The 27,673-nt window shown below is 39.2% G+C and overlaps 1 protein-coding gene across 1 annotated transcript in view; it reads left to right on the top strand.

Moving 5' to 3' along the window:
- Positions 1-27,673, top strand: part of LOC121512443 (glypican-5-like) — a 101,862-nt gene that overhangs the window by 57,225 nt on the left and 16,964 nt on the right. Inside the window, exon 9 of the mRNA XM_041791717.1 lies at positions 12,410-12,551. Within this exon, the coding sequence (XP_041647651.1) occupies positions 12,410-12,551 (142 nt within the window). The remainder of the gene's footprint in view (positions 1-12,409; positions 12,552-27,673) is intronic.

Below are 27,673 nucleotides of genomic sequence, written 5' to 3'. Positions count from 1 at the left end.
ATGGACAAGACTGACAATACTCTGTTTTTAATAACTTAATAACATGTCAAGCCAGAACCAGACAATTCTTAAGTTAAAATGTGTCTGTTTCCTTTTATATTTAGAAATATTTCCAGCTGATCTGGCCCTGGTTGGGTCAATCACAACCACTTACCTCGCAGAAGTCCAGATTAAGTCTCTGATGGATTTTTTTCTACAATAACTAAGAAGAGCCACAACATTGACACACATGCATGCCTGCATGCAGATTCTGAAAATTAAGTGCAAGATTGCCCAAAGTAGTGGGCAGAAGCAAATGTCCACTGGACAAATGCCAAAAATATACGTATATGGTTGGTTAACTCACCATAAATATCTCCCTTCACTGTCTAATAAACAAAATAAGGGCCATTTACTTCTTACAAACATCTTTAGGTAATTTAGCTGTTTATATTTTGTTTATTATTGAACTGTTAAATTGTTTTTATACATGTACTGTCGGCAACACTGTGCTGTTAGTGGGACTGGGTATTTCCCACAGTCTTATAAGTATCACACTCGTAAAAATGAACTCAGTGAGTTTTTCAAGTAAATTAATGTACCTATGCTCATTTAATTAATATGGCCATGTCACTGTTTTAAACCTAACCAACTCAAGTAGGCTAAACTTAATTTGAAGGCTTGCCGATGTAACAAAGCTGTCCGGATATGGACAAACTTAACTCTGTGGAGTAAAAACACAACATAAGAAACTGAGCATTCAAACTGTCCTAGATGGGATCCCATACAGTTAGAGCAGTACATGCTCAGAATTTCATTCCACAAGTCAAGAAAGTCAAACTGGCCTGATTTTACACACAGAGCACAGATTTCTCAATCTAGTGGCATCCACTTGTTTCTATACAGTGTATTCAGAAAGTATTCAGACCCTCTCACTTTTCTCAGTTTTGTTGTGATGCAGCCTGATGCTAACCTTGCAAAGCAGATGGATACGTCCATTTCTGTTTTTCTCACTGTCAAATCCATCTTGCAAAGCACGGCGGAGTCGTGGCGTAAGCAAGCACCAACAAGAAGTCGGTGCTGTTATGGTGAAAGACATTAGCATGGATGCTGCTAAAGCGCCAGTTTTATCAGAACTTGATGACATTTCTTTGTTAAAAGAAGAACAAAGAACAGCATTGAGTTGTTTTCTTTTCAAGAACGATAACAGTTGTGTAGTGACATGTCTACAGTTGCCACGGTTTGTGTTATGCAGTTCTATATGGAGTTTAGTACTTCAGTAGGGGCGCAGTTCACTGGCGGCTACGTCACATGTTTTGTTGATCCGATTGGCCCGTAAAGATGTGACAGATAAAACATTCATCCAATCACCCTCAGGTTTTTTTTTTAAATTTTTTTTCAAAGGCTCTGCCCTTTCCCAAACGCTTTCTATGAGTGGTTTACCAGATGGATGTGTGAAACAAATCCATCTAGGTTAGCCTGATGCTACAGTTGAAAACATTAATTTTTATTTTCATTAATCTACACTCAGTACCCCATCCTGACAGAGTGAAGAGAGAGTCATATAATTTTTTGAATTATTTTAAAATAAATACTGGAAAATTACACTGACACAAGTATTCAGACCCTTTGCAAAACACTTGCAATTTAACCCGGAACATTTCTCAAAATCTTTGCTGAGATGTTTCCACGCCTTATTTGGAGTCCACCTGTAGTGATTTAAATTGATTGGACATGATTTGGACAGGCACACAGCTCTGTATGGAAGGCCTCACAGCTGACAATGCAGTGGCCTCCATTTTTCTCAAACAGAAGAAATCTGGCACAACCAGGACTCTTCCAAGAGCTGGTCATCTGGCCAACGTGAGCAAACCGGGGTCTTAGTGAGAGAGGTGACCAAGAGCCCAATGGTCACTCTGACTGAGCTCCAGAGATCCTGTGTACATAGGACAAAGTCCTTGAAGGACAACAATCACTGCAGCTCTCCTCTAATCTGAGCTTCATGGCAGAGTGGCTAGACAGAAGCCTCTCCTCAGTAAAAACACATGAACGCTTGCTTGAGTTCATAACAAACTCCAAGTGGATTTTCATGTGCTAGGACTTGGTATATCCCACAGTCACAATTAGATATATATTATGATACGGAGTCCATGGTGTGATATAAATTGCAAAAGATGATTTTGGATGGTAAAAATGTCCTTATAAATAAAAAAAAGGCTAAATTTTAAGGATCCTACAACTTAAAACCATTAAATTCAGATCCTCAGAGATCATAATAGTAAATTGAAATACTCTATTTATATATCCTGACATATTAAATATGCAATTATAATATTGTTTAAAATAGCTAAACTCAAATTGGACCTCTCTGTTGTATCTCTTGCTGCTGTTTTTGGTACAACAATAATGTCATAGTTTCTGGTTTATTTGAATGTCTTTTTGCTGTACATCTGCATTAAACATACACCGCCATTTTTGTAATGACCAGTGAGTAGGGATTAAACAGTCACACACACACCTGAAACAGCTGCCTGAATCCTTCTTTCACTGCTTACAAGGCTGGTTTCTTCTCATGTGTAGATGGAGGTTGGCCGTGTTGTTGCTGTGTTTTACCTTGTTTTTGCCTAGCTTTCACATTTCATGACTCATGTGCCTCTCTTAACTTTCTGGTGTTGAAAGAAATTGGAATCATCCAGTGTCCTTGCTTTCTGTCTTTCTAGCAGGCGTTAGACTTTCTCAACCATATTACTGTCAGTCTGTTTTGATTTGAGGCCTGTGCTGCATCTTACAGTGTAGCATCTGCTGCTACCTGTTGGTTTTTATGTTAACTGCATAAGGGTCGTGCATTTCAAAACTACCTCTACAGCACAGTACTCCTTAGACAACATCTGTACTGATAGGCATATTGGTAAGGAGAATCTAACAGTAAATTGCTATACTGATTTTTTAGTACAGGCTTAGCTGCTGTAGCTCAGATGTAAAACATGATTGCAGTGAAGAGCAGGTTTGTATTCCCAAAGGGGACAATAGTGTTAAACATAAGAGCGTATCACCATTTATAATCATATTTAGGACTGATTTTTACTCCTATGGACTTGGAGAGATACTCTAAGGGTTTATTAAAAACTGGATCAGTCTGGTTGCTTGGTTACTCAATAAGGCTAATTGAAACCTGTTGAAGCATGATAGCCACAAGCGTGCCAGTAAACAGCTATTATGGCCCCACAAACATGGATGTTTCCTCAACTAAAGTTATTATAAACAAAATCTATCAGTGTGGTTACATAAAAATATAAATCTGACATGGATCTATCATAGCAGATCTCATCAAATCAAAGTGGAAATATTTTGTCTTTGACATGAAAAAGTCTAGATGTTGTTGGTAGTTTTGGAGTGTTCATGGAAAATCGTGTGATGTGACATGTTAAGGTTGATTTTTCTCTTGGCGCTGTTAAGGCTCTTTCTGCGCTCCGTCTAATTTGGTAGTGTGTCCATTAATCATTTTGCATTTACATGGAGGAAATGCCCAGTCAGCACCCAAACCCCCTCTTGTACAAACACACAGACACACCATGTCATTATTTATGTGCGGGACCTACTTTCTGTGCCCCATTACTTCTGTGGCAGCATTACGTGTCCTGTTTGTCTTTGATTTAAAAACAGGGAATCGTCTGTGAATCTGTGACCATTAACTCCAGCACAGAATATAATACTATCAGGACAAACAACACTGGATCAATAGTCTCTTCGTTTAAAGCGATTGTTACCTTTAATTATTAGAAGTTGTGTAGTCACACATGGCAAGCAAAAGTCACTTTGGAATCCCTGAGTCTGATCCATGCTTCTTTCATGCTAACTGCTTTGGTTCTTTCTTCACGAGGAAGCCATTTATCTAAGGCAGCCACATTAATGCACACCATGTATTGATAATTATTCATGGCTGTCACATGTGCCATTTACACGCTCCCCCAACCAGTGTGAATGGAAGAACAAAATGTAAAACAGGACAAAGAAGCATCCTTTGAATCTTAATTATTTCATTAGTCATGTTTGGGATGTCTTTCTGTCTCTGTCTCAACTCAGCATAATGTGTTAATTACACTTTTGCAGCACTGAGTTATATCTTACACTGGCTTTACCACCTAATGGGACACTATTAGTGTAGCCATTCAATTATCCTCACAATTGAAATTTCTACATACATGCTCGGCCAATCAGAATGAGCTGACTTAGTCCTGTTGGCTGCCCCTGTATGTATCGGGAGAGACAGGGTCTCTTGTTTAAATGTTTATGTGTTTGTTGTGAAACCTGACAGTTATTTGCAATCTTTACACAGTATCCATCTAACTCTGACAGCATATTTCAGCCCTTCTTCATAGATCGGTGACTGAAATAACTGTTGATGATGAAAATCTAGATCCATATGAAGGTATATTTTGTGTTTAGGATAAAAATGTACAACCCATTTGATTTTTTTGTAATTTCACACAAATGCATAGTACATAAATTAAACATAAAGACATATGTGTACACAGGATATGAAATTGGTTGACTTCCTGTAGATAGCACCCTTAATAAGCAAGTTGGCTCAATGCTAAGGTTAGTTAGTAGGGAACCGGTTGCAGCAGGAAAGCTTGTGTCCTGGAAGCAGTGGCTTTTGGTGCCTTGTATTCCTGTATTTGAGAATGTGTGCATCAGTGTACAGTGCCTGTAAAAAGTATGCACCCCCTTTGATGTCCTACTTTTTTATTAATTTTATAAATCAATCATAGTCAGTATTCAAAAAAGCTAATAATTTGGCAAACTTAGGTTTGCACATCTGGACACTGCAGTTTTACTCCATTCTTCTTTGCTAAACTGCTCAAGCTCTATCAGGTTGCAGGGGGATCAGGCATAAACAGCCCTTTTCAGTCCAGCAAAACTTTCTCTACTGGATTGAGATCCAGGCTTTGACTCGTCATATCCAGACCATTCACCTTGTTGTCTTAAAATGATTTATGTGTAGCTTTCGCTGTATGCCTTAGGTCGTTGTCTTGCTGGAAAATTAATTTTTCCCCAAGCTTTAGTTCTCTTGCAGTCTCAATAGCATTGCCCTTCAGGATTTCTCCATTTTGCCACATTTATTTTACCCTCTTCCTTTACAAGCCTTCCAGGGCCGGCTGCCAAGAAGAATCCCTGCAGCATGATGCTGCCACCACCGTGCTTCACGGTGGGTTTGTAGTGATGTGCAGTCCTTGGTGTCTGCACAAGTATAGCGTCTTGTCTGATGGCCTAAAAGCACCATTTTGGTCTCATCAGACCAAAGAACTGTCTTCCACATGACCATGGAGCCTCCCACATGCCTTTTGGTGACTCTAGTTGAGATTTAATCTGAGTTTGCTTCTACAGTGGCTTTCTCTTTCCCATTCTCCCATAAAAATTTGTCTGTTCAAGAACTCGGGGAACAGTTGTTGCTGCTGAAGCTTGTATCTCCTTCAGAGTAGTCGTAGATGACTTGGTGTCCTCTCTCTCTAGTCTCCTTTTTGTGCAGTCACTCAGTTGTGAGGAAAGCCTGATCTCGGCAGATTTATACATGTGCTGTTTTCCTTTCATTTCTTGATGATGAAATTAACTGAACTCTGAAATATGTTCAGTAACTTGGAAATTGTTTTGGATCCATCCCATCACTTATACCTCTCAATAGCCTCTATTTTTGAGTTGCTTGGAGTGTTCTTTTGTCTTCGTGGTGTAATGGTAGCTAGGAACACTGATTAACCAGTGACTAGATCTTCCAGACACAGGTGTCTTTATACTACAATCATTTGAGACACATTCACTGCACTCAGGTAATCCAATTTCACCACGAATTTCACAATATCACAACATGAATATGATATAAATTCTTACAGAGATTTTTGCCAAACATCAAAAAAATACCGGAATTTTGCACTTTTTGGGTGTGCATTCCAAACCCTCTGTGTGGCTGTGGCCAAAATGTTTAATAAAACACATGAAAAACCTTGTTAATAAGGGATATGGTCAATCTGAGGTATGACTAGTATTTTCTTATTTATATTACCTCTGTAAATTAATGATTTTTTGACCAGATGTTAACATGTTGTTCAAACCAGTGATAATCTGAGACATTTTCGGTTTTAGAAAAGCTTACAGCTATAAAAAATATATGTTTTGTGGTGCTGTTCTTTCTTGGTTTTTAGACAACAGCTTATATATATTCAACCACATCCTAATTCCCATCACCATAAGCTATACATTCATGGTGCTCCTATAGGAGTTTGTAATCCCTTAAAAGCTCGGAAGAGATTAAATGCTAATATTAGTGGTTGGAATAGGACAGATAATGGGTTGTTGAATACCTTGTTCAGGCTTAACATACTGCAAAGGGCCCCATGGGATCATCATCTGGTAAAAACTAAAAGAATGAATTTTCACCATCGACATTTTTTTTGTACTGATCAGTAAGAATTATATCAGTTTAAACTTCACTAAGACATTTTAAGGACACTCCAGCTGTCACAAAGAAAAACATTTATAAACTTTGGAGGTCAGCGTATATACAGTATTGTTAACTTTTCCCAGAACCACTAATTATTTATATAATCTATGGTGGTATTCTATGCCCCTGCAGTCTATCAGGAATGGTTTTTCTCTTCGTCCAGTTAAAAGTGTAGTTTATTTTAAGCTGTCACGTATAAGTTTGATGGCAAATGTAAGACACAAGTGGTCATTTTGGTCTGTTATTATAAAACATCTGACCTCTACAATCACACCTTAATGGTGGCAGAATTAATTTCCGTATAGATGTAAAGAGAAGATAATTAAAAAAGAGGTTCAGTCACATTATAATAAAGCAAATATATACATAACTTCACCAAATATACACCACATATCCTCACCTCACCACCAAGTGTAGGTTTTCCCCTTGTCTTTAATGAGACTCGTCAGACCCCCCCTGAGCTGCAGCCCTAGAATAATTTTTCCTTGTTGGTCTATTGGTTTAACTGGAGAGAGTCTCACTACCTCATGACCCAAATCCAGTTTCATTTCTTTCCTTTCCACATGACTAAAAAAACACAGTCCTGGTGGAAACATAGCCATAATGTATTTTTGTCCTCCCCCAGCCCTTATTTGCAGTCGGATGACATGATGGTGAATCACTGCGCACAGAGTCGAGTCTGTGTCCGTGTCCCCTCGGACATGCTGTCATATAATAACCTTGGTTCCCCTTGTTTCCATGGCGGCCCTGCGCCTACTGTACAGAGGAGACCAGATGTCCCTCCTTATGTCTCCAACCTGTTTTCATTCAGACGCTCAGGTAAAGAAAATCATAAAAGGGTTTTAATTAAAACACACAGTGACAACATAGCTTTAACTTCTTGGTTGCGCTCTCATAATGTTTCAAATTGAATGTAAAAGGGACCATATAATTTAACAATGTTCCATCAGGGAAGGAATTAGTTGCACTGAGTTTATGACTATTGCTTATATTATAGGTATAAGGGAAGCTTTCTGGATCCATCAGCTGGATGCCTTAAGACATCCTGGTTTGAATGATGATTTTGACCTGTCATGTTTATGTAATGTATGGGTTATTGTTTGTGATTTGTATTACTTATTATTGTTATTGTTGTTTGGGTTCATTCTGTGGCTTCATGTGTTGCTGATTACTCTGTAACGGGCCTCACCTGCTTTGTCTTTTCTTGTCTGTGGTTGCCTCTAATTGGTCATCACTGGTATTGGGAGAGGCCAATACCTGATCAGCGAGTCCTGTGTGAAGACTCTCACCTGGCTTCTCTTCTCTCTGATTCATGTGACTGCCTTCATTGGCTGTAGTCTACATAGAGTTGTGATCACACCACAAATGTTTGTTAGCCCTGAAGAAAACCGGTTTGGTTGAAACATGTTGGCTTTTTAATGATTTGGCCATTACAATAAAGGCTTTTTAGTATTTCCTTCCTCATTTGCACTTTTTTGTGTTTGGAGTGCCTGGTTTTCTCCCCTTTTTTGAATTGCTTATATTCGTTATTGTCTTTGAGCTTTATGTTTTAGGTTTAATCAATATAGAAAGCTTTAGGTATAAAATCACTTGAACCCCTATTATGGTAACACACTTAAACTAATATACATTACACAAATTAAAAACACTGTTTTAAATCAGTTATTTACAGTAAAATAAGAATGATTTAGTTTGAGTGAGTGAGGTCATCCTTTATTTTCTGTGGAGGTATTTTGATGGCCTTCTCCATAGTGGAAATACAGACTCTATCAAGCTTCCTATCAATTTAGAAACAGGCAAAGAAGTGGAACTAAAGTGGGCCTTAAGCTTCCTTATAAAAAGCTACAATGCATTCACAATTGCTTTCATGCATGCAGCCTTTTGCTTCATGGGCTTAATTGTATTCATACTACTCTATGGGTTTAAGCAACAGACATCCAAAGAGGTATGATCAATACAATCAAATATCACATTATTAATCAGTAGTAAGAGTGGATCAGCTCTGCTGACTAGTAACTGGTGGACAGAACACACTGACCACACTGTTTCTACAGACTTTTTCACTGTAAACCAATGAAACTGTCCTGTAACTGGTGACTTTAAGCCAGATATGTGTGATTTGAATGCCTCTTTCGCTTGTTTTTTTTTTAATTTGTCAAAATATACTCAAACTAAACTTATGCAAATGCAGCATTGTTACCTTGTTGTAAGACAAAGAGGCTGCACAGGGGGTGCAATGGTTAGCACTGTTCACAAAGGGAAGGAGGATAAAAGATTTTTAAAAAACAACACATCAGGCTGTGATTCAAAGAAATTAAACAACAGATGTGAAACAAAATCACTGATATCTATCAGTCTAGAAAGGGATACAAAGCCATTTCTAAGGTTCAAGACTCCAATGAACCATAGTGAGAGCCATTATCCACAAATGGAGAAAACTTGGAACAGTGGTAACCGTTCCCAGGAATGGCCAGCCTCGAGCACATCAGCGACTCATCCAGACATACAAAATAACCCAGAACAGTATCTAAAGACCTGCAGGCCTCATTTGACTCAGTTAAGGTCAGTGCTCATGATCCAACACTTAACGAGACTGGGCACAAACGGCATCCATGGTAAAGTTCCAAGAAGAAAACTACAGCTGACCAAATACTGAAGAAGAAAATCCTGAAGGAGAATATCCAACCATCAGTTTGTGACCTCAAATTCAAGTGCACTTGATTATGCAGCAGGACAATGATCCAAAACACACCGGCAAATCTACCTCTGAATGGCTAAAAATCACCAAAATATTTGTTTTGGAGTGGCCTGGTCAAACTCCAGACTTACATCTGACTGAGATGTCGTGGCGGGACCTTAAAAAAACGCTGTTCATGCTTGAAAACCCCCATATGGGGCTGAATTTAAACAATTCTGCAAAGAAGAGTGGGCCAAAATTCCTCCACAGCGATGTGAAAGACTCACTGGCAGTTATTGAAAACACTTATGCAGTTGTTGCCACCAAGGCTGGCACAACCAGTTATTAGGCTTAGGGGGCAATTAGTTCTTCACATAAAGCCAGATAGGTTTTTTCCGTAAAATAAAATTAAATCATCATTTCAAAACTGGATCTTGTATATACTCTGGTAATCTTTGTCTAATATTAAGACTTGTTTGATGATGTCACACATTTAATCGTGAAAAATGTACAAAACAAATCAGGAAGGGGGGGAATTCTTTTTGACAGCACTGTGTAAATTTATCTTTATGTAAATGTGGCATTTAAAAAACAGTGAACTGTATTGACTCGCCCACAAAGCCATAACATATGCATAGCGCTGGCATACTCTATTATACATTTTGTATTAGATGGATTCTTTTTGAAAACTAGAGTTAAATAGTCTTTGAATTCTGGACTACTGGAGAGATTTCAGACCACCTAACAAAAAGCACCTTAAGCAGGGAGGCATTGTTCCTTCTCATTAAATCATTCAAAAAGTTTACTCTTGTTTGGCCTCTGCAATATTAAGCAGAAGGATTCCACCATGGAAGGTAAAATAAATCATTAAGATTGATGTTACGATCTTGGTGGCATCAGCTTCTTTGTATATTTAGAGCCGTTATCTCAGGGGGAAATAAAAAGTCAGCACAATATACTGTATGTTTTTAAAAAACACCGGTCCTTTTCCTTATCTCTTTTTTCAGCTTGAATTCATATTTTATACACCCTGGTTCTCTGCAATACACATTCATCAAACTGTGAGCCAATTACAAGCTCTTGTCGCTGTATGTGTGCTATCTTATAATTCAAATTTTGGTGTTTTCACTCGAGTGGAAAGTTTGTGTTGTCCTCTGTAAGATTATACACCTTCACAAACAAAAATCTAGTCTAAAAGCTGAGGGGCGGGTTTTTCGGTCCTTGATTCTTCAGCAGATGTGAGGTTTTCACCCAGCAACAGTTACGTAACATGTGCCGGCCTTCACACTGTGACTTAACTGAGGGTAGAAAATATGGATTCATGCAGAGACAGCATGATTTTAATTACCCTTCTGACCTGTGTCTGTGTGTCTGTGTGTGTGTGTTCAGTTTCTTTTCTACATTTGTGTTTGTGCAGAGATCTTTTAAAGGGCTTTAAATAGAAAGTTAATTGACCACAGCATCCCTTTTTGTTCTGCATCTTTCTTTTTATATCTCTCGTATAGTTGTTTTTCCAGGCTGATCAAAAAACCTTTGACATCATTACTATTGACTTCAAGCACTTGCTTGCAATTGTTGCCACCAAGGCTGACAAGGTAAAATAAGTGGCTGCATAAATATTCACCCCCTTTGAGGTGACTGACCTAATGCAACAGAGGTCCAGCCAATCGTGGCTAGTCTCACAATTAGGGAAATTTTAATCACCTGAGTGCAGTGAATGTGTCTCTAGTGATCGTAGTATAAAGACACGTGTGTCTGGAAGGTCCAGTCAGTGGTTAATCAGTATTCCTGGCACCATAATTCCATTACACCATGAAAACAAAAGAACACTCCAAGCAACTTGGAGAAAGGGTGATTGAAAAGTATAAGTCAGGGAACAGAAACAAAAAGGTTTTGAATGCACGGAACATCTCCTGTAGTTCAGTTAAATCCATCAACATCAGGCCATCATCACTAACTGAATGACAACAAAGAGACTAGTGAGAGAGGCCACCAAGACACCAGTGTCTACTAAGGAGTTACAAGCTTCAGCAGCTGAGATTTGGAGAGACTCTGCAGACAGTAAATGTTGCCCAGGTTCTTCACCAGTCAAAGCTTTAAGGAAGAGAAAGCCATAGTTGAAGAGAACTCATAAAATCTTGACTAGAGTTCACCAAAAGGCATGTAAGAGATTCCATAGTTGAGTGGAAGAAACTTCTTTAGTCTGATGAGACCAAAATGGTGCTTTTTGGCCATCAGACAAGATGCAGTGTTTGACAGACACTTAACATCACCACAGACACATCATCCATTGTAAAGCACGAAGGTGGCAGCATTATGCTGTGGGGATGCTTCTCGGCAGCCGGCCCTGGAAGCATCAAGGTTAAATTGAATCCTGGAGGACTGTCTAATTCAGTGTCCAAGAGAACCATGGCTTGGGAGAAGTTCTATTTACCAGCAAGATACTAACCCGAAGCATACAGCGAAAGCTATACAGAAATGGTTTAAAGACACTAAGGTGAATGATCTGGAGTGGCCGAGTCAAAGACAAGACCTCAATCAATAGAGAATTAGGACTTGAAAAGGGCTGTTCATGCTTGATCCTTGTGTGATCTGACAGAGTCCAGACATGCAAGCCTGACTGAGACCTATCCACACAGACTCAGAGCTGTGATTGCAGCCAAAGGTGCATCTACTAAATACTGACTTAAACAAGGTAAATATTTATGCAGTCACTTTATTTTACACTACATATTTTTATTTAATTGACATTACTTTGTAGAAATCCCTTACATTGACTTTGATTGATCTATAGGATTAATTAAAGAGAGAACATCCAAGGAAGTGAATACGTTTTAGGCATGCCTACAGGAAAAACAAACATGTTCAAAAAGTATATTACCATGCACTTTGGGAGTGCATGTTTTTGAAGTGTATTATGGGCATATTTTAGAGGCTTTACCAAGTTTAAATGGTGCCAGGTGGCATTTCAGCGACCAATACCTTTTTTCATTTTCTTCTGTATATGAAACCACCAAGATAAGATACCTCAGCTCTTTCAACAGACAAATGTTTACCAAGTAATGCAGTCTAGAATACCCACACACTTTTAACAAGCAGCAATATGCTGTGCACAACAAACTAAAAACTAAAAACACAGTTTAGATAGGAAATGTCCTGAAAGAGAAGGACGTTTAAAAGCAGTCACTAAAAAGTCTATTTACAGTCAATGTAAAACATTACATCTTTAGCTGAGTTCAGTGTTTGTGTTTGTTCAGGAGCTGTTAGTGGAGCTGGGCTGGGCCACTAAAGCCAGAGCAAAGGTGGAGGAAGAGGAGGGAGGGAGCGCTCAGACAGAAAGAGGCAGCGGGGATGACTGTGATGATGAAGACGGCTGTGAAGCATCTGGTGAGGCTAACGGTGAGTCATACGCACACCTACACACTCTCACATAGACACTCACAGAGGAGAGTGTATGCAAATAAAGTCGAACAAACATGAGCAAATACACACCCACACCGACATAGACACAAGTGATGTCCGCACACTAGCAAGCTTGTCTTGTTGCTGAGCAAATATAGGGGTTCTCTCTCATACATAACACATCAGCGTATACTGTACATGTATAAATATGCACACACTCACAGACACACACATCATAAATAAAAGACAGCACACACTCAGAGTTCATTGGCATGGTGGAGGTTTGAAAATGCTGCAGCCTCCACATATCTTGTGCCAGCAGGGAAATGCCCGGAGGGAGGGATAGTACTGAGAGATGGATTCAACCTCTCTCTCTCTCTCTATCTCTCTCTCTCTATCTCTCTCTCTCTCTCACACTCTTTCTGCCGCTCTCAGCAGTTTCTCCTCCCTGGCCGTGGATAAAGGATGCACTAACATCCAGGTCACCCTAAAAACAGAAATAAAAAATAAACTCTAATTATTCATTTATCTCCTGACTTATTTATTGGGCTTTCACCCATGCATAAAACATGGGTGTCAAGGGGGGATCCTGTGGCCCCTGGGAGCCTCAAGGCTATCCCACAGAGTAAATGTTGTTGAAATTCTCTCTTATTTGGGTTGTTAACAAGGCAATGTTACACAGCGTTGAGGCTATTGACTTTTATTCATCATTGAGAGACAATTTTAAACATTAAGCTGTCATGACTTTTGAATGACAATAACATCCTTCTGGGTGGGCAGGTTTAATATTTGAGAGAACAAGCTTTGTAAATGCTTGAGAACAATGTATCGAAAATTGAGTCACCTATGAAAAGCTAAGATAAGTTATATTTTCTTAGTTCTGAAACAAAGAAGCAATTTTACTGCAACTTTAAAGGTTAAACACATTATTTTGTGAATCAAATTTATCCATCAGTGTATAACTTAATCCTGACTTTAAGAAATCCATGAAACATGTTGGGCCAGAATACAGAAAAAACACAGGGCCAAGTGTTGTTTTACTCATTCAAAAATCAATTCTATTCATGTACTTCATATATCTAGTATATGTTTGTTTAATAGGTATTCTTACTATACTAGAGGCCCCACTAGGAAAAATATTTCTCTTGAAAAAATTCTGTAAATAACTGTAAATTCTGTAATAACCAGTAAGCGGCTAACCTCGTGTTTAAGGTTGTATACAAAGAAGAATAAGTCTGTATTTTCTATACAAGAATAAAATAATTCTAATAATGTCAAAAACTCAACATTGACTGTGTTTACATGGACTTGAGTATCCCAGTTTCAGTCTGGGTTTTTGAGTATCCTGTTTTTCTTGTTTATGCATGTTTATGTTTTCAGAAACAAGGACATTCCAGTATCCTTTCTGCCATGTACTGTGTATGACGTATCCTGTTTGAAACCAGGGTTTAAACTGACCGGTGGAGACAGTCAAGTTTAGTGACCTTATTCAGTATAAGATAAAGAAAAAGTAGAAAAGAAGATAAGATAAAAAGAGATAGGACAAGGCAAGATAAGATAAGATAGATGAAATGAGATATATAAGATAGATCAGGTGATATATAAGATCAGATAAGATAAGGTAAGTAATGAATTAAAATAAAATTTTAAGATTAAAATAATTTAATTAAATATTAAAAATAGTAATAAAGTTTAAGATAGATTCGATAAGACAAGATAGATAAGATAATGCCGAATGAGCCAAGTTAAGACACGATAAGGCAAGATAAGATAAAAGAAGATAAGATAAGACAAGGCAAGGTAAGATAAGATAGATAATATAAGGTAATGCAAGGTAAGATTAAACAAGATCAGGTTAGGTACAATAAGACACAGTAAGGCAAGATAAGATCCGATAAGAGAAGACAAGATAAGATAACAGAAGGTAAGGTAAGATAAGATAAAAGTAGATAATATAACATAAGATAAAATAAGACGAGGTAAGGTAAGATACGATAGATAAGATAAGGTGGGGTAAAGGTAAGGTAAGTTCATATATTATTGATGCCCAGAGGGGATATCTGAGTGCGACAGCAGAGCAAAGAAAAATACTAATTAGCAGTGAATTTAAAAAGAAACATTTAAAGAAGTCAACAGAGCATACAAGGTAATTCTGTTGTTACAGGACATGTCAAGTGTCAGAATCATGACAGTTAAATGCTTACAGTGTAATGAAATGCAATTTAAAGTAATGCAGTCTAATATAGTGTCATAGTATAGCACTGAGTAGTGCAGTATGACATGAGGATGAGGGTATGAAGATGAAAAAACATAGATAACCTAGTATGACATAGTCTAAAGCAACGTGGAAGAAGACATACTTTATTAATCCCTGAGGGTAAACTCAGTCTTTTCACTCTGTTATTTAACGAGCCGCACATACATAAGCAACAATATGCACAAATGCACAAAGAGAACCCTGTGGTCATGAACTAATAGGGAGATGTCAGGGGAACGGTCTGCATACGGAAGAGCTCCTGAACAGTGGGAGGTTCAGTGTCTTGCACAAGAGTATCTCAGCAGTCCAAATATTCATACTTTGGTCCACAATGAGACTTAGTGAAAGTGTTCTAAATGTGCGTGAATCACATATTGTATTTCTTATCTTAAACTTAAGATGTAAGCTTGTATTTTTATCCTACATTTTACTATATTTGTGTCTTTTATCTACATTTTGGTGCGATATCATTCCATGCCATGTCATGCATGCTAAGGATCCCTGTTATGTTCTTTTCAAGGGCCCCTAAAGCAATTAGCCGTGCATTTAGGACCTTGATTATGGTGATCACTCTCTTGCAGTGTAGCTAAGACTAGGACAAGCTGGTGGACCAACCCACAGTGAGATGGAAAACACACCAATGCATTAAATTGCATGGGAGCTTTGGGTTTATTCATAGAACAATAGAGGCATTTTATTGTCACTGTGAACACAAAAATACATCTAAACATCCAGTACATTAAAAAATTGTCCTAAACTTTATGTTGGTATAAATTTGAAGGCATGCATAGTTTAATTTCTTTAGTACATGATTTATTCAGTCAGAAGCTACTTTGGGAAAGAGGAGGGTTAGAGTAATTATCAGACTGTTTTATATAGACTATGCTTCCTCCATTATTGCTCAAACCTGTGCAGTATTTTTGTGAAGCATCATCATGTTTCTCCAACCAAAGGCCTCAAGGACAAACAGTCCTCAGAGGCTACTCATGTACCACCATTCATCTTCCACTATAGAAATCTTTACTGGTTACGTACATCTATGTTTAGCTGGAAAAACACATATGTTGATTAACTGTGAATGTACTGGGAGACCCCGGCCACCTTTATGGTCATGAAACTTTCCATGACACCCAGGAAGCGCTTGTGAGGGGTGATTCTACAGTTGTATCTGTTATGACCCGGGCCGTATATATTCGGGTCAAACCAATAACCTCACAATATTGCATTGGTATGTTTTCATTAGTACTGCATATGAATTTGTCAAATGTGGAGGAATTAAATAAAATAGTAGTTATGGTTAGAGGTGTTTTTGCTCCACAGTTTTGATCAGAATATTCCCATACATCATCATCTTGCTACCCATGACCCAAGCCGGCGTCACCCTTGTGATCACAGCACCCTGGTGATGTCATTGGCTGCTAGGCTTCAAGCCCCTGAGGCCAGGATGTAACAGAGTCAAAGGCCACTGTCACATTCATTATCACCACTCTGTCCCAGTCATTACTGCAGTCATGAGTGCGTCCATATACATAGTGATGTAAAGCACAAGGGTCGGTGGTGATCCTATATGACACCAAACTGTAGGTCAGTGGTTCCCAACCTCTGGCCTGTGGACAGGAAAAAGGACACTGGTAAGTTTGTACAAGGGCAGGAGAAAACAATAGAGGAAAACTTAATGTTAGGGCTTATTTGTGTACATGCATGAATGATAATCAGTGACTTTATTCTTGTGATGTCAAGATTGTGGAGAACAGTAAGTAGACACAAAACTACAGTATAAGAGTACTGCAGGGTTTGGATTTTCATGTGTTTTGTTTTATAAGGCTTTAGGCTGGGTTCAGGTTTGTCTATGTTTGAGTAGAGTTTGATGATATATTTTGCACTTGCTCTTTGTTTTTATTTTACCCACTTTTCCAATGTCATGTCTACAAAGGGATCTGGATCACAATAGTTAAAATTACAATGAAAAAAGAGGGATTTGGGTTGGTTTTATTCATATGTGAGTGGGGTTTATTGGATATTAGGGCCACGTTTAAACAGAAACAGTCCACTGACTGGAGTTTTTCATTTTCAGCTTCATAAAAGTTCTGTATTCATATGACAAGTTTTTGATTGTCAGCGGCATGCAGACGGATCCACAAAAAGGAGTAGAGACTGTAGTTTAGATGCCAGGCTGGCTGCTGGCAGTGTGATTTTATAATGAAACCCCCACACATACTCATTCTTCTAGAGCAGTGAGCCCTTAGCCTTTTGTGTTTGGAGTTTGTGTGGACTGATGATGAAGTTGGTGACCATCAACTTCAAAGAGACTGAATTTCAAGAAAATTCTGACTTGAATTGAGCAGCGCAAACACCGCCTCCCCTGTAGTAGTCCACTGGACCATGGTTATTGACTTGAACTTTAATTCATATACTGTATGTAAATCTTCATTTTCAGAGAGAACTGAATTGCCAGTTTAGGAAACTTTCCATTTTAATGCACCCAGCTTGTTTTCATACATAAAACATGGTATGTTGAAGTATTGGCAGCCCTGGTTCAAATCTGGCCTGTGGCCCTTTGCTGCATGTCTCTCCCCCACTCTCATCCTTGTTTCTCAGTCTATCCACTGTCCTCCACTATCCAATAAGGCACGAAAAGTCCCTAAAATAAATCTTAAAAAAAAAAAAAAAACATGGTCGCTACTCCTACCGCGGAGTAGAAGCATCATCTAATGACTGTTCATGGAGCATAGCGTACCTCCACTGACATCATGCTATGTTTTTTCCTGAATTCATCTCTGTCTTCATGCAAATCCATCTTGAAAAGCTCCAATACACACTGTTTGTGCCGAACGGACTGATCAGTGTTATTTGAGGAGAACAAGGCAGTAGCTATGGGCAAGATTCAGCTGTACGAGCCAATTGTAATGGCTGCCTCCAGTGCGGTGATTAGCTCGAATATAACTATAACATAACAGCAATGGGCTGCATTTCTGTATGAAATAAAGACTCAAACAACATTGAAAGCCCTTTTATGATGTGAAAGATGTTTTTGCTCTTCTGCCGACCTGCTGTGGGGTGAGTTTGTGAAAGTACGGGGGGAAAGGGTTACCTGTACTTTGAGTGGTTTGCTGCTAGTGGCATGATTGGCTCAGATGAAGCTACAACGGCAGTTTTTTCAAAACTGGACAATATGTCTTCATTAAAACAAGAGAACAGAGCCACACTGAGAGCTTTTCATTCCAGACAAGGTTGTCTCTCTGCTTTGGCATGGGCTTGCAGTTGTTCCGGGCAGGGCCTCCTGGTCTATCCAATAGCTTCTGCCGTGGTAGTTATTAGTACAGAATTAGCCGTAGGAAAGCGGCAGTTTAATCGAAACTGGACCACGCTTTCCTTTGAAACAAGAACTGAAAGTCACATTGAGAGCTTGTCTTGGCATAGAAGATGTTTTTTCACATCTCCCGACCAGCATATTCCAAGAAGAGATCCACAATTTACAACTACGTAGAACCAAAATTTATCTTGTTGCTCTGATTGGCCCATCACAAATGTGACAGACGGAATGTTCCTCCAATCACCTTTTGAAGACTAAAATTAAGGTCCTGTCCTTCCCAAACACTTTCTATGGGAGCTTTCCTAGATGATTGTGAAATATATCTGTGCAGTGCATATAGGGGACAGTCTATCTGGCATGTCAGGTTACTGCTCTGTCTACAGCACTGTGGAATCCTTGTTCGGGGGATTAGGTGGAGCTATTCCTCTCTCCTGTCCTCACATCACTGCGAAAAAACACAATTTAGTCAGGCATTCCAACAGGCATCCCAGATAGTTGTGGTCAGCCAGCAATTTGGTTTAACCTCGTCTTGTTCAATTACCTGGCGAGGTAGGGAGGTGGGCTCTGAGAGGGCTCTCGACTCTTTTTTCAAACAAATGGGGAGATTGACTGTTGACACGCTGCTGTTGGTGTGTGCTAGGGTCAACATTGAGGTGTAAAGGAGTAGCTTAAATGCAAAAAAGGTTGCCATTGTCATGTAAATGTGGTTTTATTTAGATAAAAAAATCTTGAAGAATATTACTTTAAAACATGCAAACACCTTGAATCATACAAGATCCGATCTTCACACCTCTTTAAATGGTTGTTTTCTTGCACTGTCTCGCCCCCTTATTTAACCACTCTAAAGGTAAGCGTTTGTTGGACCATTTGTCACACCACTCATGTAACCTTGATGTGTCAGGTGTGGGGAAGCTCGTCATCCCCTGCTGGGCCTGAAACTGGTACATCGGCTATTTATAGAGAAAATTACAGGTTGTGATCTACCGAGGTGAGAATCATGCCTCACAGCCTACAGTGAATCCCTGCAGAAAGAATTACAACAAAGAGTGACAAGAGGGATTTCAGTGTTGGTTTCTTTTTGCATATAAGCTGAACAAGTGCTGCAGGATCAATCAGCGGGCACAAATCATACCGGATTGTTTGGCTTTTTGAATTATTCGTGCTTTTTATGCCTTTACTCTGCATTAAATCACATGTAGTGACTTAATGTATGAATAAAACACCCTCTAAAGAATAAATACAAGCTGCTGTGATGTGTCCGTGAATGGATCTAACAGTAAATATTCCTGTCCACGCTCTCTGACGCCCTCTCTTTAAAAATCTGCCTACATAACACTTCTCCAAATCTGAATCGTTTAAATGTGCAGCCTATTATCTCCCAGCATGTTTATGGCATCCTGCTTGTGCTCACGTGTGCTTTATGTATGAGATTAAGGTGTTTGTGAGTGTTTGCAGAGGCTGCATCTATTGCTGCAGCTTCTTAGTGTGTAATCCATTATGTTTTATGGATGGACCAGTTCTCAGTCTTACTGGTTGAATCAGATCCAGGAGTGAGCTGCTCCTTGACTCGTAATGTCTTCCTCAATATCCACTCCTTGTTTTATTTAACGCACACACATGATTGAGCTCAACTTGTCTTCCTCTTCTCTATCCGCGGGCTGCAGATATGAACAGAGAGGAATAAAAAGAGGCGAATATTCGTCCTGTCCTTTAATTAATTCTCATGACATTTGGGTTACGTGGAAATCTGAGGGGAAAAAAAGAGAGGAGCAGGATGAGAGGTGGAGGTGGAGTTCCTGGCAATAACCAGGCAGGAGCTGAAATGAAAAGACTCAAAACTTCAACATCTCGTCGCCAAGCCCGTGTTTTATTTATGTGGACCATCCAACTGTGAGAAGTTATTTTAGTCACGCTGAGACAGCACACGCAGCTTATTATTATTTCATTTAAGTCCATTTAAAGTTGATCTCAGTCCAGAGAGGGAGAATCACTTGGCAGACATTGTTCACTGATTAGAAATAATGGAACAAGTTGGGCCTCAGTTTATGAGCAGCCAAAAGTAGAATCTTATATAGGCGCTGTTTCTACCCTGTTATAAAGGTTTGTTTGACAAGGAGAGAGTGGAAACAAGCCAGAGTGAACATGTGGCTTTTTATGTCTACTGTGGTGTCATTTTAGATCATATTGAACTCAGTTTCAGGTAGCTTGAGTAGTTGGTCGCACATTATTCCCTGGATCTTCCCTGGGGAAATCCACCAGTAGAAACGCAGCGAGGTATTGTTCCATTTCAAACTCCTAAATCTACTAATCAGTAGATGATTATTAGCAAGTAACTTTGTTGAAATACACTATATGGATAAAAGTATTTTTCACACCTGTTAATCATTAAATCCAGCTGATTCAATCAAACCTGTTGCCACAGGTGTATAAAATCAAGCACCTAGCCATGCAGTCTCCATTTGCAAACATTTGTGATACAGAATGAGTCTCAGTTACTTTAAATGTGGTACTGTGATGGATGCCACCTTTGCAATAAGACTGTTCATAAAATTTCATCCCTGCTGGATATTTCACAGTCAACAGCAAGATATGTATAGGCTATATACTGTAGATACTGGTGTTATCAGGAAGTGGAAGCGTTTAGGAGCGACAGTAACTCAGCCACGAAGCAGAAGAACACGTGAAATCAAAGTGGGTTCAATGACTACTAAGGCGCATGGTGCGTAAAAGTCGTCAACTCAAAGATTTCAAACCTCATCTGGCAATAATGTAAGCACAAAAACTGTGCAGTGGGAGCTTCGTGGAATGGGTTTCCATTGTCAAGCAGCAGCACGCAAGCCTCACATCACCAAGTCCAGTGTGCTGCATCATCAGATGGAGTGGTGTAAAGCACACGGACACTGGACTGTGGAGCAGTGGAAACATGTTCTGTGGAGTGAAGAATCACGCTTCTCTGTTTGACAGTCAGATGGGTGAGTCTGGGTTTGGCAGATGCTAGGATAACATTACCGGTCTGACTGCACTGCACCAACTGTAAAGTTCCCTGGAGGAGGGATAATGGTATGGGACTGTTTTTCAGGGTTTGAGCTAGGTCCCTTAACTCATCCAGTGAAGGCCAATCTTAATACTTCAACATACCAAGACATTTTAGACAATGCTATGCTTCTAACTTTGTGGCAACAGGAAGACCTTTTTTCCATTCCAACATGACTATAAAGACATGGTTTTATGAGTTCAGTGTGGAAGAACTTGACTGTTTGAGCCCTGACCTTAAACATCCCTCTTCATTAAACATCTGCTGGATGACCTGGAACAGAGATTGTGAGACAGGTCTTCTCGTCCAACATTAGTGACCTCATAAATGTTCTACAGAATGAATGGGTACAAATGTCCACAGAAACACTTCAAATCTTGTGGAAAGCTTTCAAGAAGAGTGGAGGTTATTACAGGAGCAAAAAAGGATAAACTCCATAATAAACTACATGTATTTAAATATAATGTCATTACAGTCCCCCGTTGGTGTAATGGCCTGGTGGCCAAATACTTTTGTCCATATAGTGTATCTATGAAATAACAACCAAAAAGTTGTCTATTTATTAATGTATTTTACCCACAAATCTCCTGATCTTTATCTGGTATTTAGTTCATTTAAAGTTCTGCAAAGTTGCCTGATTTACATAATTAGACTTAAATGCAAAATACTTGTGGATAAATGCTGTAAGTACTTTGGCAATGAAGCTTACTTTCTATACATGGATATTATAGCCTGTGGGTGTACATTTTATCATAAACTAAATAAGAAACTGTGTGTCCATGCATATGGATCAATATCTGATTAGCATATATTATACACATAAAGACAACTGAAAGTCATGCACTGAAACTCTTCTTCATGCTGAAGTTGCTGTTGGAGTTTTCAACCCGTCTGAACTTTATTTATACTGTACTTTTCATACAAACAAGCAGCCCAAACATTTTGACAGCAATAAAGAGGCATTGTGGTGAAATGGACAACAGCTACAAATTTAAAAGACTTGATTTAAAATATCAGTTAAGGAGTGAAATAAACAGCACAAATATGAAAAATGCAGAAAAATTAAATGGTTAAGGTTATATTTTCATTGTTACTTTGATCTTCCATTCATCAGCTTTTAAACGATGGGATAACAATTACACAAATGCCTGTCACAGATTCCATTAGACTCAATCTGTTACAGTGTTATTATATTCAGGGGGAGTTTTTCCTTTTCTTCTCTTTTCGTTTAGTCATTTCTCATCCTCCCCTCCCGTTGAATTCTCTGAGATTAAAGTTATTGATTTTCTTTCCTCAAACCGGCACAATTCCTCCTTTAACCGCAGCTTCTCCGATCGCACCGTCTCCCCGCAGACACGTCCAGGTCCACAAGTGTCAATAATGTAAATGTAATCACAGCTCTTCTTCTCTTCTGTGTAACAAATTAAACTTGTGTGCCACTGTGTTGTTTTTTTTTTTTTTGGCTGGGGTTTGATGCTGAATGCAGAGTTGGATGATACTGTGACCTTCAGGCATCAGGCATGTTACAGCCACTAATGGCTGAAAACTTTGGAACGGACGGTGGGATTATTTTTCATTAAGGTCTGGATGAGTACATACCTGCAGTAAACCAATATTTTAATGCAATATAAATAGATAATAATTTAAGTTGGCAGGCATGGGCAACTTGTTTGAGAATTAAAGCCACAATAATTTAGTCCAAACTGCCAGAGGGCCATTCTTTTTTTTTTTTTTTTAACAAATTTTTACAGATACTCTCAAGTAAACGTGTATGATTACTTATATATTTTAACAAAAGGTACAAACATATCACTTTCAGCTGTATTTATTATATTAACATCAAACACAGTAGTGCTTAGTATGAAAATCTTAACACAGAATTTAACACAATTTAAGCTACATCTTAAAGCCATGTCCAGACTTCTTACTGGTTATTTTGGTAAATATTACACACCAGTTGCCCACCCCAGATGTAAAATATATAAGGAGTGACAAACATTCAAACTGGCAGGAACATTGTAAAAGGGATTTGTTCTGGATTAGGGTTACTTATTCTATCCCATCCCTTTCTGAGCCTGCTGAGATTTATGGAGATCATCAGTCTGTTACAGTCTGCTCTGCTCTTCTCTTCATTGGTAAACTGAGTCACATTACATTAAATGATCAATTAAAGTTTTTACTTCTTTTTCCTCCACCTGTCTTTAACTGTGCTCCGTGCCCTCTCTCCTTCATGTGTTCCACATTTCACTGTTTCACTGTGCTGGCAGAGTGGAGCAGACTGGCAGTGCTATTGTTAACAGCTTTTCTCCCTCATTGTTTTAAAAAACATACATTTAAATAAAACACTGATAAAATGCTGAGTGAATAAATGGCTTCGAATGTAGTTTTGAAAAGGCTCGCATTAGAAAAGCATCATAATTCAAGCTCAGCAAACTGTAATATTTGAACAAGTCTTAAGGTCAGGTGTAATTTATGAAGATAAATATATATGAAATATGCTCCTTATAGCTGTATAATCTGATTTTATGCCACCCATTATACATTTGTGTTTATTTAATGCCATAATACCACACATTTATCCATCAATTCATTAGCTGTGGTTACATGCAATTTTTTCACAATCTGATTAAATTTATTCTGATTGGAGATTTAAATGGCTGCGCTGCGGTGCAGGGGTTACCCCTAAAATACACCAGGTACGTCTCTGCTCCAGCACGGCTGTGCTGCAGTTTGACTGCGTGCCCCACCGTCCCCTAACTCCCACTGATTGCGTTTGCAGTGCAGCACGGAGCAGCACCGCTGGACTGCTAGACTCGCAAGACCGAGGAGTTTGGTGGTACTCACAGAATCACACCTGGCCATGCGAGTAGAAACTAGAGTAGAAACTACTGAAGTGCCATAAAACATAAACACACGGAGCTATTGTTATGTACTGCAGGAGTAGGATGAACTTGCTTGAATTTGTCCCTGTTTTGTCCTTTCATGTAGATTTTTCTGCTTCTATTATGGGTCAGTAACGCTGTATAAATAAATGCGCTTCTTTTTGCTCCTCTGACCTGTTGATTACGGGCTCTGCTACGCCCCATTAAGACTTTTTGTCAATGTAGTGAAAGGAAATACAGTCTGGTATAAATCTGGCATCAGCACGGAGTATTTTATTCTGAAATTTAACCAGATATTTTACTTAGGTTTTGGCGACACTTCCTGCCCATTCAATCAGCTCTGTGCTGAATTTATGCGCAGGGCTCCAGCGTCCGGCAGAAATAGAAGTCCTGCGTATCAGCTGCGGAAGGCTCCAGACTGCCGGAGCTCTGCCGAAGGAGAGATGTAGAGTAGCGGAGCTGGTGTAAGCTTTCTTACTGACTAAAACTGAATTTTATCTGCTCCATTACTGTCCGGGAGCGGAGACGAACCAAACACGTATCTCTTGTATTTTAGGGGTTAGTGCCGTTGCCTCACAGTAAGAAGGTTCCTGGTTCGCTTCCCGGTCAGGGCCTTTCTGTGTGGAGTTTACGTGTTCTTCACATGCACGCGTGGGTTCTCCAGTACTCCGGCTTCCTCCCACCACCAAAGACATGCTCGTTAGGTTATTTGTGAATCTAAATTGTCCGTAGGTGTGAATGTGAGCGTGCCTGGTCGTCTGTCTCTTTATGTCAGCCTTGACTGGTGACAAGTCGTGGGTGTACCCTGCCACTCGCCCAATGACAGCTGGGATAGACTCCAGCCCACCCCCTCGACCACTAACAGGATAAACGGAATAGAAAGTGGATGGATGGATGGAGATTTAAACTTCCTTGTTTACATGGATGCTAAAATATGCAACCATGCAACCTGATTCAATAGTACATGCTCATGCATCATACATTTGATCTGAATAGAACTGCTCTGACATATGCAGTATTGTCCTACTGGTCGAATCAAAATTTGCTCCTTATTTACATAGAAAATACACATCTCAATCATTGGTGTGTATACCTCATACTTGATCACCTATAATGACTAAACCCCTTTGGCAGGACGCCCCAGGCAAGTCAATTATCTTTACCTTAAACCACTTCTGCTCACACCTGCAATCACTTTCTCTTTGTAACCTTCTAGGAGGGTCTATAATAACATCCGACTTTACTTAGTTGTTTAGGCCATGTAGGGTTAAAAAAGGTAGCTTTTAAATACCCTCCTGCTTTCCACTTCCTAAAACCCCAGTAAGTTTCATGCACAGAGCGACTTATCTGGTTCATTTTGCACAGCATACTCAGAATTAAATTCAGGAACTCTTCTCTTACTAAGATTTTTTTTGTCTGTGCGAGAATGTGTACTCACAAGGGGTACTCAATCCCTGTAACCATGGCTACCAGGTGGTCCGTCCTCCCATGGGTCCTTATTTGATGACAATGAAGAAAGGAAGAGTAAGAGGGAGGGAGAGAGGAGGTGTGGTGGATTTTGTTCCATCTTTCTCCACATAATGTACTATGAGGTTGTGTTCTGTGTCATTTGTTACCTCCTTTGTGTTACAACACCTCAGAGCTCTGTTTGTTTGCAATTAAAATGCTGCGAGTGGTTTGTTCTTATCCTGCACAGAAATAATGGAAACACAACAGGATATTACTGGAGCATTTTCTATTTATTATCCTGCTTCCTTGTATCTTCCCTCCATCATCTCCTCCTCGCTCCTCTGGCCTCTCCCCCCTCCTCCCCCCTGGGGCCACGTTCACAAAGCCTTTAGAAGCCATTTCATCTTAAAGGGAAAGGCCAGTGTTTTCCAGCATGTCCCCCCTCTCTCTGCCCGAGGACGGTTTGATCTGCATTCATAAGCGTCTTGTCCAAAGGGAGCCAGAGAGAACAATAAAAAAGTCTGGCAGGGCTCCTAATCTGCACCCGTGACTATAAAAGTTCCCAGCGCAAGCCGTTAGAGTGGATTGATCAGTGCTATAAAATGAAACTGCCTCTCTGTACATGCATGCACTGGAGAACATGAGGGTGTAGAACATGCTAGAGCTACACCTCTGATAATACAGGAAGTCCTGACTGAAGCATTTTTACCGTTTGATTTTAACAAAGCAGGCCTGTCAGCTAAGATCAGTTTTATATATGGTACTAATGAGAGCATGCATTAGAGAATGACTTTATAAGATGTATTATGCTGCCTGGAGTTGGGTTGTTACTCGCCTCATTAAGATATGTCAGCTGTTCATAATAAAAACATGTCCATATTGATATGCATGTTCATCTAACTTAATAAAAATCTTTGTGCTTCTTTGGAACATGAAACAGGATCACTATTTCTTCATAATTGTAGAAGTCATCTAGCAGTGTGCATGATTAGCAGATTAAAGTTGGATCAGCTCTCTCTAGTCGGTTAAATTAATGTTTTTCATCAGTTCAGTCCTACAGTCCTGCAGTTTTGAAGGACAGAATGTACTGCATTGGTCTGTCAGAACAATCTGCCTGTTGGTTTGACCATTATTTATCAAACAGAACACAGTGTGTGCATGCTGAAGGCTGGACCTCTGTATATGTTTACGTTAACAGTGGTGTACCTCAGGACTCAGTCTCTGGACCAATATTAGTTATACAGTATCGGCCATAATGGAGCCAGTGTACGTTTTAGTGTATGGACTAGAGCAGAGCTATTCAATTACAAATTCAACTGGGCAAAATTTTAAAATCAAGAAATGTAGTGGTGCCCAGAAAGCTGGTAATGTCAAATTTCAAACAATACTGATCAATTTGATGAAATATATGCACTTTTTATTCATAGTCTCCCTTTTAAATTCAGCAACATGACAAAAGCATGTCAAAAAGTGCATTAAAAAAAACAACAACACAGCTGTATTTGAACATAATCTGAGGAAATAGAAATGTTTTTTCACTACAATAAAAATAAAATAAATAGAATGAAAAAAGAAAATGAAATATTGCAAATAGTAATTTTGGTCACATCTTTACCCAGGTATATCTTAAAGTGCATAAAAACTAAATTTGCACAGTTGTAGCTACAGTTGAAAGGACATGTTTTTATACTCTGTATTTTGGGGCTACTTCTGTCAGCATCGCTAGGCTATGCTGGGTGTTGCTTTCACGGTCTGAAATACTGGCATGAACACAGGCTGGGCCACTTGGGGGTTGGTTCTGGGCACAAGTGGCCCTCGGGCCTCTAATTGAATAGGCCTGGACTAGAGGGTGACGCAGGAGGGGATTTTCAATCCCATCCCATCCCACTTCCACAGAAATAATCCTGTCCCATCCCAAACCAGAGTAGAAAAAAATCCCATCCCATACAACTCCCAGTTGAATAACTCCTGCTCCTATCCTAATCCTTTCTTCCTTTCTTTTAGTTCATTTGAATAGTTGAATATCTACCTAAACATGGTATCTAATATTGTATTTGAGAAATTGTTTCCTTTAAACAACATATTCAACTTTACAGCTGTTTGCTGTGTGGGAAGTGTAGTTGGTTTGACTAAACTGAAAGAAAACCACAAGCAAAATGGCTGCCAAGTGTGGTCAATACGCAA

The sequence above is a fragment of the Cheilinus undulatus genome, linkage group 7, assembly GCF_018320785.1.
Source record: "Cheilinus undulatus linkage group 7, ASM1832078v1, whole genome shotgun sequence".
Taxonomy (NCBI): Eukaryota; Metazoa; Chordata; class Actinopteri; order Labriformes; family Labridae; genus Cheilinus; species Cheilinus undulatus.
Note: the sequence above shows the minus strand (reverse complement) of the source record. Positions and strands in the feature narration are given on the sequence as shown.